General features: G+C 43.3%; 1 protein-coding gene across 9 annotated transcripts in view; it reads right to left on the bottom strand.

Moving 5' to 3' along the window:
* Nucleotides 1–14,119, bottom strand: part of DMXL2 (Dmx like 2) — a 250,506-nt gene that overhangs the window by 142,098 nt on the left and 94,289 nt on the right. For all 9 annotated transcript variants that reach the window (XM_040342664.1, XM_040342667.1, XM_040342665.1 and 6 more), the window contains exon 15: nucleotides 1,001–1,118. In XM_040342664.1, the coding sequence (XP_040198598.1) occupies nucleotides 1,001–1,118 (118 nt within the window). The remainder of the gene's footprint in view (nucleotides 1–1,000; nucleotides 1,119–14,119) is intronic.

Genomic DNA, 14,119 nt, shown 5'->3' with positions numbered 1-14,119 from the left:
GCATTAACTTTTAAGAATCGAAGGTAGGAGATAATATTTTATACTGCTTTTCAGCAATTTTCTGAAAAAAGGTACTTAACCAAGCCTGAAAAATTGTCTACATACAGTGACTTGCGACTGTTTCCCTAACTCTGGAATGTGCTCCAGTGGAGTTTAGTTCATCAGTGAGTCTGAACTGTGTGACTATTTCTCTTGTTCCCACAAAAATGTTAAAAGCATTGCTTTAACTAATTGTGATACATATCCATTTGTATGCTATATAACCATTTACTCTTTTACATTGTATATGCGTTTCTCTGTTACTCATATCAGAATATTATGTTTCTCCAAGCTTTGTTATAACACTAAAATCTAATTAAAAAAACGTATTGAAAAAAAAAAGCATTGCTTTATATCTGCAGCTAAAGTCATTAAAAATGAAAAACTCAACTCCAGTTTTTATTAGCAAACACAGTTGGGACTTTTGCCAGGTTTTTATTTTAATTTATTTTACACTGTGCCTTTATTTATTTTTTTAATCAACTTTATTGCCATCAACAAGGGATGAACATAAGCTACAAAAAGCCTTTTTATGGAGGGATCTGGGATCTGTCAGACTCCATATCTCTCCTCTGACCTCCACAGCATCTCACCAAAGATTGGGGGACCCCATTCGGCCGCATGTAAAACTTATCCAGCAGCTGTAAAACCACTCAGATTCGCTAGCAGAAAAATATGGTACCGGGATAACGGTTGTAGCCTCAATACAAGGCAGTGTATATAATTACGGTGGTATTGAGGTGGCTAAATGGCTCGTGCAAATGTGGATTTTTTTTTCAGAAAAATACTTTAATGTTTTGCTTTTTATCTTAAATGATTAATCTGACAGAAATATAAAATACTGTACTTATCAGAGATTACATCAGCCCTATAGATGACTGATAGCAGTGCCTTATTTTTATCTTCCCACTGAAATTTATGAAAAACCTGATACTCTGACAATGTTATGCTGCATTCATACCTTGAGATGGTTGGAAGAAAACCTCGGTTTCCTTTGCTTTCAAATTAGCTTTATGTGGCTTGTATCCTAAAATGAAGTCTTCTTGAAAAACATGAAGCAGCTGTGTTCTTGATCCACACTAAGAAATCAAAGAGAAGCATCAGTCATGCTCACTGAAAGTGTACTAATAAATCCATCTACAGGCATCACATTAAAAAAGCAAAAGGTACACATAGGTGTTAGAGTAACAATGTATCAGTGTCGGGATATGGAGAACTTTACACAAAGGGGTCAGGGGTCACAGAAAAGCCCCATTCATGTTTGGGTCGCTGTAGTAGAGCTACACTTTTTTTAAGTGTAACCTTAGCTGACATACATAACAGTTGCTTTGCCAAAGAGCTACAAATCTACAATTACCAATGTGCTGGTGTGACAAACATACACATAAATGTAATGCCGCGTACACACGATCGGTTTGTCTGATGAAAACAGTCTGATAGACCGTTTTCATCAGACTAACCGATCGTGTGTGGGCCCCATCGTTTTTTTATCCATCAGTTAAAAAAACTAGAAACTTGTTTTAAAATTATATGAGGCCTCGTACACACGGCCGAGGAACTCGACGTGCCAAACACATCGAGTTCCTCGGCCAGTTCAGCACTGAAGCCGCCGAGGAGCTCGGCGGGGCGAGAGCTCCCATAGAACAACGAGGAAATAGAGAACATGTTCTCTATTTCCTCGCCGAGCTCCTCGTCGGCTTCCTCGGCCGAAAGTGTACACAAGGCCGGGTTTCTCGGCAGAATTCAGCCAGAAACTCGGTCGGAAGCTGAATTCTGCCGAGGAAACTGGTCGTGTGTACGGGGCCTGATAGTTAACTTACCGATAGGAAAAAACGATCGTCTGTAGGCACGTCCATCGGTTAAAAATCCACGCATGCACAGAATCAAGTCGACGCATGCTTGGAAGCATTGAACTTAATTTTTCTCAGCACGTCGTCATGTTTTACGTCACCGCGTTCTGACACGATCGTTTTTTTAACTGATGGTGTGTAGGCACGACTGATGAAAGTCGGCTTCATCGGATATCTGATGAAAAAATCCATCAGTTCGTTTTCAACGGATGAACCGATCAGGTGTACAGGGCATAAATGTACAGCCTGAAAGTATGATGGCAGCATTTTCAATTCCCTCATTAAAAAAAAAAAAAAAAACAAGTAATGTTTTAAAGCGGGGGTTCACCCTTAGAGGGCACTTTTCCCCCTTAGATTCCTGCTCGTTATTACTAGGGGAATCGGCTATTTATTTTAAAATATGTGCAGTACTTACCCGTTTACGAGACGCATCCTCTCCGTCGCTTCCGGGTATGGGCTTCGGGAATGGGCGTTCCTTCTTGATTGACAGGTTTCCGAGAGGCTTCTGACGGTCGCATCCATCGCGTCACGATTTTCCGAAAGAAGCCGAACGTCGGTGCGCAGGCGCAGTATAGAGCCGCACCGACGTTCGGCTTCTTTCGGCTACGAGTGACGCGATGGATGCGACCGTCGGAAGCCTCTCGGAAGAATGTCAATCAAGAAGGAACGCCCGCTCCCGAAGACCCATACCCGGAAGCGACGGAAGAAGATGCAGCTCGAAAACGGGTAAGTACTGCACATATTTTAACCACTTAAGCCCCGGACCAATACGCTGTCTAAAGACCCAAGGTGTTTTTACAATTTGGCAATGCGCTGCTTTAACTGGTAATTGCGCGGTCATGCAATGTTGTACCGAAACGAAACTTGCGTCCTTTTCTTCCCACAAATAGAGCTTTATTTTGATGGTATTTGATCGCCTCTGCGATTTTTATTTTTTGCGATATAAACGCAAAAAGACCGTAAATTTTGAAAAAAAATGATTTTTCTTATAACAAAAAGTAAAAAAAATCGAATAAACTAAATTTTAGTCAAACATTTAGGCCAAAATGTATTCAGCCACATGTCTTTAGTAAAAAAAATCGCAATAAGCGTATATTTATTGGTTTTCGCAAAAGTTATAGCGTCTACAAACTAGGGTACATTTTCTGGAATTTACACAGCTTTTATTTTATGACTGCCTATCTCATTTCTTGAGGTGCTAAAATGGCAGGGCAGTACAAACCCCCCCCAAATGACCCCATTTTGGAAAGTAGACACCCCAAGGAAACTGCTGAGAGGCATGTTGAGTCCATTGAATATTTTTTTTTTGTCCCAAGTGATTGAATAATGACGAAAAAAAAAAAAAAAAAAAATGTTTACAAAAAGTTGTCACTAAATGATATATTTCTCACACATGCCATGGTTATATGTGGAATTGCACCCCAAAATACATTCTGCTGCTTCTCCTGAGTACGGGGATACCACATGTGTGGGACTTTTTGGGAGCCTAGCCGCATACGGGGCCCCAAAACCCAAGCACCGCCTTCAGCATTTCTAAGGGCACAAATTTTTGATTTCACTCCTCACTACCTATCAAGGTTTCGAAGGCCATAAAATGCCAAAATAGCAAAAAAAAAAAACCAAATGACCCCATTTTGGAAAGTAGACACCCTAAGCTATTTGCTGAGAGGCATGTCGAGTCCATGGAATATTTTATATTTTGACACAAGTTGCGGGAATATGACAAACTGATTTTTTTTTGCACAAAGTTGTCACTAAATGATATATTGCTCACACATGCCATAGTTATATGTGGAATTGCACCCCAAAATACATTCTGCTGCTTCTCCCGAGTACGGGGATACCACATATGTGGGACTTTTTGTGAGCCTAGCCGCATACGGGGCCCCGAAAACAAAGCACCGCCTTCAAGATTTCTAAGGGCATACATTTTTGATTTCACTCCTCACTACCTATCACTACCTATCACAGTTTTGAAGGCCATAAAATGCCAAGATGTCACACAACCCCCCCAAATGACCCCATTTTGGAAAGAAGACACCCCAAGCTATTTGCTGAGAGGCATGTTGAGTCCATGGAATATTTAATTTTATGGCCCCAAGTGATTGAATAATGACCAAAAAAAAAAATTTTTACAAAACGTTGTCACTAAATGATATATTTCTCACATATGCCATGGGCATATGTGGAATTGCACCCCAAAATACATTCTGCTGCTTCTCCTGAGTACGGGGATACCACATGTGTGGGACTTTTTGGGAGCCTAGCCGCGTACGGGACCCCGAAAACCAATCACCGCCTTCAGGATTTCTAAGGGCATAAATTTTTGATTTCACTCCTCACTACCTATCACAGTTTCGAAGGCAATAAAATGCCAAAACAGCACAAAACCCCCCCAAATGACCCCATTTTGGAAAGTAGACACCCCAAGCTATTTGCTGAGAGGCATGTTGAGTCCATGGAATATTTAATTTTTTTGCCCCAAGTCACTGAATAATGACCAAAAAAAAAAAAATACAAAACGTTGTCACTAAATGATATATTTCTCACACATGCCACGGTTATATGTGGAATTGCACCCCAAAATACATTCTGCTGCTTCTCCTGAGTACGGGGATACCACATGTGTGGGACTTTTTGGGAGCCTAGCCGCGTACGGGGCCCCGAAAACCAAGCACTGCCTTCAAGATTTGTGTGAGTGAAATCAAAAATTTATGTCCTTAGAAATCTTGAAGGCGGTGCTTGGTTTTCGGGGTCTCATACGCGGCTAGGCTCCCAAAAAGTCCCACACATGTGGTATCCCCGTACTCAGGAGAAGTAGCAGAATGTATTTTGGGGTGCAATTCCACATATAACCATGGCATGTGTGAGAAATATATCATTTAGTGACAATGTTTTGTACATTTTTTTATTTTAATTTTTTTTGGTCATGATTCAATCACTTGGGGCAAAAAAATTAAATATTCCATGGACTCAACATGCCTCTCAGCAAATAGCTTGGGGTGTCTACTTTCCAAAATGGGGTCATTTGGGGGTTTTTTGTGCTATTTTGGCATTTTATGGCCTTCAAAACTGTGATAGGTAGTGAGGAGTGAAATCAAAAATTTGCGCCCTTAGAAATGCTGAAGGCGGTGCTTGGTTTTCGGGGTCCCGTACGCGGCTAGGCTCCCAAAAAGTCCCAAACATGTGGTATCCCCGTACTCAGGAGAAGCAGCAGAATGTATTTTAGGGTGCAACTCCACATATAACCATGGCATGTGTGAGCAATATATCATTTAGTGACACATTTTTCTTTTTTTTTCTCATTATTCAATCACTTTGGACAAAAAAAAAAAAAAATCAATGGACTCAACATGCCTCTCAGCAGTTTCCTTGGGGTGTCTTCTTTCCAAAATGGGGTCATTTGGGTTTTTTTTGTGCTATTTTGGCATTTTATGGCCTTCGAAACTGTGATAGGTAGTGAGGAGTGAAATCAAAAATTTACACCCTTAGAAAGCCTGAAGGCGGTGATTGGTTTTTGGGGTCCCGTACGCGGCTAGGCTCCCAAAAAGTCTCACACATGTGGTATCCCCGTACTCAGGAGAAGCAGCAGAATGCATTTTGGGGTGTAATTCCACATATGCCCATGGCATGTTTGAGCAATATATCATTTAGTGACAACTTTGCGCAAAAAAAAATATATATATATATTTATATTTCCCGCAACTTGGGTCAAAATCTAAAATATTCCATGGACTTAAGATGCCTCTCAGCAAATAGCTTGGGGTGTCTACTTTCCAAAATGGGGTCATTTGGGGGGGTTTTCAATTGTCCTGGCATTTTATGCACAACAATTAGAAGCTTATGTCACACATCACCCACTCTTCTAACCACTTGAAGAAAAAGCCCTTTCTGACACTGTTTGTTTACATAAAAACATATTATTTTTTTGCAAGAAAGTAAAGTTGAACCCCCAAACATTATATATTTTTTTAAAGCAAAGGCCCTACAGATTAAAATGGTGGGTGTTGCAAAAAAAATTTCCACACAGTATTTGCGCAGCGTTTTTTCAAACGCATTTTTTGGGGAAAAAATACACTTTTTTTTATTTTAAAGCACTAAAACACACTATATTGCCCAAATTATTGATGAAATAAAAATTATGATCTTAGGCCGAGTACATGGATACCAAACACGACATACTTTAAAATTGCGCACAAACGCGCAGTGGCGACAAACTACATACATTTTTAAAAGCCTTTAAAAGCCTTTACAGGTTACCACATTAGATTTACAGAGTAGGTCTACTGCTAAAATGACTGCCCTCGATCTGCCCTTCGCGGTGATACCTCACATGCATGGTGCAATTGCTGTTTACATATGACTCCAGACCGACGCTTGCGTTCGTCTTTGCGCAAGAGCAGGGGGGGACAGGGATGCTTTTTTTTATTTTTTTATATATTTATTTCGCTTTTTTTATTTTATTTGTTAACTGTTCCTTCCATTTATTTATTTTTTTACCATTTTTATTGTTATCTCAGGGAATGTAAATATCCCTTATGATAGCAATAGTTAGTGACAGGTACTCTTTTTTTTTTTAAATGGGGTCTATTAGACCCTAGATCTTTCCTCTGCCCTCAAAGCATCTGACCACACCAAGATCGGTGTGATAAAATGCTTTCCCATATTCTCAATGGCGCTGTTTATATCTGGGGGGGGGACATTCCCTCCCACTGAATGTAAAAGCAGTCTAGAGGCTAATTAGCCGCTAGGACTGCTTTTACATGAAAGCCGACCGCTGGCTGAAAAGAATGATACCAAGATGATGCCTAAACCCGCAGGCATCATTCTGGTATAACCATTCAAAGTCCTGCAACATACCAGTACGTTGATGGTTCTTGTTGGACATGTATTGTAATCTTTTTTTTTTTCATGCAGTCTGTTGGCTGAACAAAAAAAAGATTGATCGGTGGGTATGCCCACCATTAGAATACCTCCCTTCATCCACCCACTTCTAATGATGGGCATACATGCACCATTTATATATGCCGAAGCATGGGGGCATCCTCCCGCAAAAAAGTTATGCCGCGTACGGTCGGACTTTTCTATGCCGCGTACACACGGTCGGACTTTTCTATGCCGTGTACACATGGTCAGACTTTTCCACAGGAAAGCCTCCGTAGGAATGTCAACCGTATGTACGCGGCATTAGGAGCAAAATCGCTCCTCCGCCCCTAATGCCCCCATGCTCCGGCATATATGCTCTTTTTTGAACTGTAGTGGTGAAATCACCTCCTACAGCATTGGAGTCGCGGCTTTATATATCGTGGGAGCAAACGCTGTTGCTGTCACGCTAAATAAATCCGCACTGCAACTGAATGGCGTACCTGCTAAGCAAATGATGGTTAACATTAAAACAAAGTAACATTCCAGTATAACAGTAAGATCATACCATACCTGCAAAGCAAATACCTATAAAAAAACATAGTAAAAAATAAAACATTTTTTAACGCAACCTGTGCCTAAAATATATATATGCCAAAGCATGGGGGCATCCTCCCGCAAAAAAGTTATGCCGCGTACGGTCGGACTTTTCTATGCCGCGTACACACGGTCGGACTTTTCTATGCCGTGTACACATGGTCAGACTTTTCCACGGGAAAGCCTCCGTAGGAATGTCAACCGTATGTACGCGGCATTAGGAGCAAAATCGCTCCTCCGCCCCTGCTGCCCGCATGCTTCGGCATATATGCTCTTTTTTTTAACTGTGGTGGTGAAATCACCTCCTACAGCACTGGAGTCGCTGCTTTATATATCGTGGGAGCAAACGCTGTTGCTGTCAAGATAAATAAGTCCGCGCAACAGCTGAATGGCGTACCTGAAAACAGTAAAATAAATTACATACCTGAAAAGCAAGCATGAAAAAACATAACAACAATAAAACTTTGCAGAATAGAATACAGTAAAAAAGAGCAGAACAATAGAGAGAGAATAGAGAGGGAGAGAACAATAAAACGACAACTATTTTTGGTTTTTTTATTTTATATTTTTTTGTGTGTTTTTATTTTTTACTTTTTTTTTTTTTTTTTTTTAACACTTTTTTTTGTAACTGTGAACTGTAACTTCAACTTTTCGGTTCCAGGTTTGGGTCTCTCAAAATGCGATGGCATCTTGGGAGACCCTGTGTGAGTGTGCCTAGCCTGTGAAATGTTTCACCCTACACTAATAATTAACGTGTGTGTGGAAGCGTTCAAAACATTCACCAATACAAAGACCAGGATTGCCAGGACATTTGGGACAAAAATAACGGGTGTCACGCCTAAATCCGCGCTTGGTACAGACACGACATTTTCTTTGGGGGGCTCGTTGGGTAGGGGTACTCGGGAGGACATAAGAAAAATGCCTCTCATGCAGTCGGCTTACTGCATTTGGTAGGAGATGGTGAGGTACAATACCGCCTGGATACAGGAGTTCTGTGATGATATCCCTCTGGAATTGAAGGAAGGATTCATTCCGTCCTGAAGCTCTGTATACGACATGAGCATTCAGTAGAGCCAATTGAAATAAATGTAGAGACACTTTTTTGTACCAGCGTCTCGTCTTACGGGCAATATGATACGGCGCCATTAACTGGTCGTTGAGGTCCACCCCTCCCATGTTTTGGTTATATTCGTGGACACTGAGGGGTTTCTCCACAACACCAGTCGCCGTACGAATTTGGACTGTCGTGTCTGCGTGAAGGGTGGTAAGAACGAAAACATTCCTATTGTCCCGCCACTTCACAGCGAGCAAATTTTTACATCTGCAGCAGGCTCTCGCCCCCGGCCTAACACGGGCATCTACAAGCCGCTGGGGGAAGCCCCGGCGATTAGGTCGCACGGTGCCACATGCTCCAATCTGTTGATCAAATAAGTGGCTAAAAAGTGGCACGCTGCTGTAAAAATTGTCCACATACAAATGGTACCCCTTTCCGAATAAGGGTGACACCAAGTCCCAAACAATCTTGCCAGCGCTCCCCATGTAATCTGGGCATCCTTCCGGCTCTACCTGACTATCTTTTCCCTCGTAAACCCTAAAGCTCCATGTGTAGCCTGTGGCCCTGTCACAGAGCTTATAGAGCTTGACCCCGTATCTGGAACGCTTGCTGGGAAGGTACTGTTTGAAAGACAAGCGGCCAGCAAATTTAATCAGGGACTCATCAACGCATACAACCTGCTGGGGATTAAACAAGGCTGCAAAACGTTCGTTGAAATGGTTTACGAGGGGCCGAATTTTGTAGAGCTGGTCAAATTCAGGGTCTCCACGTGGACGACAAAGTGCATTGTCACTGAAATGCAGGAACCGCAGGATCGCCTCGTATCGTCTCCTGGCCATGTGAGCAGAGAAAATGTACATATGGTCAATGGGATGTGTGGACCAATACATCCGCAATGACGGAAATTTGTGTATGCCCATGTTGAGGGTAAGGCCCAGAAAGGTCTTAAATTCGGAAACCTCGAGAGGTTTCCATTGTTTGGCAAGGCGAGACTGGGGGTTAGCGGCGATGTAAGTACCAGCATATAAATTAGTCTGGTCCACAATAGATCTATAGAGATCTTCCGTGAAATACAGCGAATAAAAATCAAGTGACGTAAAGTTCGCTGTATCCACCTGAATACCGGGTTGGCCAGTGAATGGGGGAAGTACAGGTGCTGTAGAAGTGGTGGGGACCCAATCAGGATAGGCAAATTCTACAGGAAGGGCACTATGGGCACGACGGGCCTGTCTCTGTCTTCTTCTTGGTGGCAGCGGGACACTACTTGTGCTTGCCACATCGCCAGCTTCAACTGCACTTATGGGACTCGCCACGTCACCAAGTGTTACTGCAGTGCTGGATAAACGACCAGGGTGTACTAGGCCGCTGGTGCTTGCCAATTCACCAGAAGGAATAGCGGCGCTAGTACTGGATCTCTGCTCCATACGAGGGTCCTGCGGTTCTTGCTGCTCAACAACATCAGAATGGGATCGGGTACGCCTGGCCTTAGCAGGGACCTCAACTTCGTCGTGCGAGCTATCTGACATGGAGCCGCTGTCGTAAATGGGTTCATATTCTGAGCCAGAATCTGTCAGATGCGTGACCTCCTTCTCTTCACTATCTGACATGCACATGAACTCCAAGGCCTGCTTATCATTGTACCTTCGGTTTGCCATTTTGGACTCTAAATTTAGTGGTACAATGGTAAGGATTCACAGGTAAAAAAAGCACCTGACTATAGAAAAGCAAATGTAGAAAACGCTTCAAAAAAAACTGTAAGCGATCGCAGGGATCAGGCCTGTCTCTGCGAACGCTGCAGTTATGTGTCTTGTGTTTTGTAAGTGACAGTGATCGATCGATACTGCACTTGGGTGGGTTGGGCAGGGCAGAGGGGGAAAACGCAGGTGCTAGCGGGTATCTGGGCTGATTCCGCTAACAATGCGTTTTTGGGTACCCTAAACTGCTGGGTACGCTAGTATAGATCTGATCAGATCAGGTATCGATCCGTTCAGATCCTATACCACTAAGGGGGGTGTATGCTTAGCGAGTGGGTGTAAGCGGTACTGGCTCTAACCTAACGCTGCCTGGGGCGACGCAGACCCTGACTGGCGCTAAAATTAAATTTATATCACCCGCCGGGTGATCAGGGGGTTAAACCTATTGGGTTATATACGGCGGGTGCTCTGATGCTATAAACAGCAAACTAACCAACCAGCGTCAACCGTAACACTTATACGGTGATCACTGGTGAAAGGGTTAACTAGGGGGCAATCAGGGGGTTAAAACCTTTATTCGGTAATATATGGGGGTACCTAACGCTTTCTAAAAACCTGGTGGCGAACCTAAAATAACTAAATAACTAACTGGCTAACCACGTCACCAGTGACACTTATACAGTGATCAGTGGTGAAAGGGTTAACTCTAGGGGCAATCAGGGGTTAAAACCTTTATTTATGGGGGTACCTAACGCTATATAAACCTGGCGGCGAACCTCAAAAAAAACTAACTGCCTAGCGGCAACAGTGACACTAATACAGCGATCAGAAACCGATCGCTTAGTGACACTGGCAATAGGGGTGAAAGGGTTAACTCTAGGGGCAATCAGGGGTTAAAACCTTTATTTATGGGGGTACCTAACGCTATATAAACCTGGCGGCGAACCTCAAAAAAAACTAACTGCCTAGCGGCAACAGTGACACTAATACAGCGATCAGAAACCGATCGCTTAGTGACACTGGCAATAGGGGTGAAAGGGTTAACTTTAGGGGCAATCAGGGGTTAAACCTTTATTGGGGGGGGGTAGGGGGCTACCCTGGACCTAAAGGGGCCTAAACCTAACTGCCCTGACACTTTTTTCTGTCACACTGACACTAAAAGCAGTGATCAGAAAATAAATGATCACTGCAATCAGTGACACTGTGACAGGGGGTGATCTGGGGGTGCTGGGGGGGTGATCGGGGGGGGTTATGTGCCTATGTGTGCTGTGTCAGTGTGCTGTTGGTGCAACTCACAGTACTGACGTCTTCTCTCCTCTGGAACCGGACGAAAAGACCGCCAGAGGGGAGAAAACGTCACTTCCTCCCTGCCTGTGTTTACAGTTACACAGGCAGGGAGGGCTCAGCTGGAATCTCATTCGCCGAGGGAGATCGAGAGGGGACGGCTGGAAACCAATAGCCGCCCCCTCCTCCCGGACCTCCCGTACACCGTTCCCGGCCCTCGCATGTACCGGTGGGGGTCCCGATCGGACCCCCGAACCCAGGTAAGGCGGGGACGTACCTATACGCCCATGTGCCTGTACGTGCCATATTGTGGACGTATATGTACATGCGGGGGTCGGGAAGTGGTTAATATAAATAGCCGATTCCCCTAGACCGAACGAGCAGGAAGCTAAGGGGAGATTTTTTTTTTTTTTTTAAATGGGTGAACTCCCGCTTTAAGTTAGCAAATTGTGTAGCACAAACTGAAAGCATAAGCCCTGGTTCACACCAGTGCGACAAGTTCAATGTTACATGACATGTCGCACTCTATTTGTTGCAATGGAACGGTTTCAAATTGCTTTGAAAATGGTTCCTGCACTATTTCTGTGTGATGTCAATGTGACTGGCATTGACATCTGTTAAATGAGGTTGCACAGAAATCACACTGCTTTGAAGTCACACTGAAATAGCGCAAACTTCAAAATTGCACTGGTGTGAACCAGGGCTAACTTGACTATACCAGCTGGCTGGGCTGAAAGATAATCCCAAAACTATCAAGAGGAGGGAAGCTATTTCCCTAACCTCATCACCTTCCACACACTGGTAGCCCCAGTAAACCAATAAATAAATGAATACAGATTTGCTAAAGAAAGAAAATAAGCCAATTAATCAGGAACAACCGAGATCAACAGGGTTTTAAATAGTTTAAAGCTGAAGTCTAGGCATGATTTTATTGCATAGTTACGTTGGTCCAGTTTGGAAATACAGTGAGGAAAATAAGTATTTGAACACCCTGCTATTTTGCAAGTTCTCCCACTTGGAAATCATGGAGGGGTCTGAAATTGTCATCGTAGGTGCATGTCCACTGTGAGAGACATAATAAAAAAAAAAAAATCCAGAAATCACAATTTATGATTTTTTAACTATTTATTTGTATGATACAGCTGCAAATAAGTATTTGAACACCTGTCTATCAGCTAGAATTCTGACCCTCAAAGACCTGTTAGTCTGCCTTTAAAATGTCCACCTCCACTCCATTTATTATCCTAAATTAGATGCACCTGTTTGAGGTCATTAGCTGCATAAAGACACCTGTCCACCCCATACAATCAGTAAGAATCCAACTACTAACATGGCCAAGACCAAAGAGCTGTCCAAAGACACTAGAGACAAAATTGTACACCTCCACAAGGCTGGAAAGGGCTACGGGGAAATTGCCAAGCAGCTTGGTGAAAAAAGGTCCACTGTTGGAGCAATCATTAGAAAATGGAAGAAGCTAAACATGACTGTCAATCTCCCTCGGACTGGGGCTCCATGCAAAATCTCACCTTGTGGGGTCTCAATGATCCTAAGAAAGGTGAGAAATCAGCCCAGGACTACACGGGAGGAGCTGGTCAATGACCTGAAAAGAGCTGGGACCACCGTTTCCAAGGTTACTGTTGGTAATACACTAAGACGTCATGGTTTGAAATCATGCATGGCACGGAAGGTTCCCCTGCTTAAACCAGCACATGTCAAGGCCCGTCTTAAGTTTGCCAATGACCATTTGGATGATCCAGAGGAGTCATGGGAGAAAGTCATGTGGTCAGATGAGACCATAATATAACTTTTTGGTCATAATTCCACTAACCGTGTTTGGAGGAAGAAGAATGATGAGTACCATCCCAAGAACACCATCCCTACTGTGAAGCATGGGGGTGGTAGCATCATGCTTTGGGGGTGTTTTCCTGCACATGGGACAGGGCGACTGCACTGTATTAAGGAGAGGATGACCGGGGCCATGTATTGCGAGATTTTGGGCAACAACCTCTTTCCCTCAGTTAGAGCTTTGAAGATGGGTCGAGGCTGGGTCTTCCAACATGACAATGACCCGAAGCACACAGCCAGGATAACCAAGGAGTGGCTCTGTAAGAAGCATATCAAGGTTCTGGCGTGGCCTAGCCAGTCTCCAGACCTAAACCCAATAGAGAATCTTTGGAGGGAGCTCAAACTCCGTGTTTCTCAGCGACAGCCCAGAAACCTGACTGATCTAGAGAAGATCTGTGTGGAGGAGTGGGCCAAAATCCCTCCTCCAGTGTGTGCAAACCTGGTGAAAAACTACAAGAAACGTTTGACCTCTGTAATTGCAAACAAAGGCTACTGTACCAAATATTAAAATTGATTTTCTCAGGTGTTCAAATACTTATTTGCAGCTGTATCATACAAATAAATAGTTAAAAAAATCATACATTGTGATTTCTGGATTTTTTTTTTTTTGATTATGTCTCTCACAGTGGACATGCACCTACGATAACAATTTCAGACCCCTCCATGATTTCTAAGTGGGAGAACTTGCAAAATAGCAGGGTGTTCAAATACTTATTTTCATCACTGTATCTCATATGTGAACTGTGGAAGCTGCACATCACAGTAGCAGTCAGCGCTACCACAGTGAGAGCAGCGATCTTGCAGCTGCTGTGCCGAGCAGCTTTGCCTCTGCATGGTGTAACCAAAAGGGATTACTCCATCATGGCCACCATTCACAGAACACCTTGCATTCT

The sequence above is a fragment of the Rana temporaria genome, chromosome 3 (genome assembly GCF_905171775.1).
Source record: "Rana temporaria chromosome 3, aRanTem1.1, whole genome shotgun sequence".
In the NCBI taxonomy this organism is placed as follows: domain Eukaryota; kingdom Metazoa; phylum Chordata; class Amphibia; order Anura; family Ranidae; genus Rana; species Rana temporaria.
Note: the sequence above shows the minus strand (reverse complement) of the source record. Positions and strands in the feature narration are given on the sequence as shown.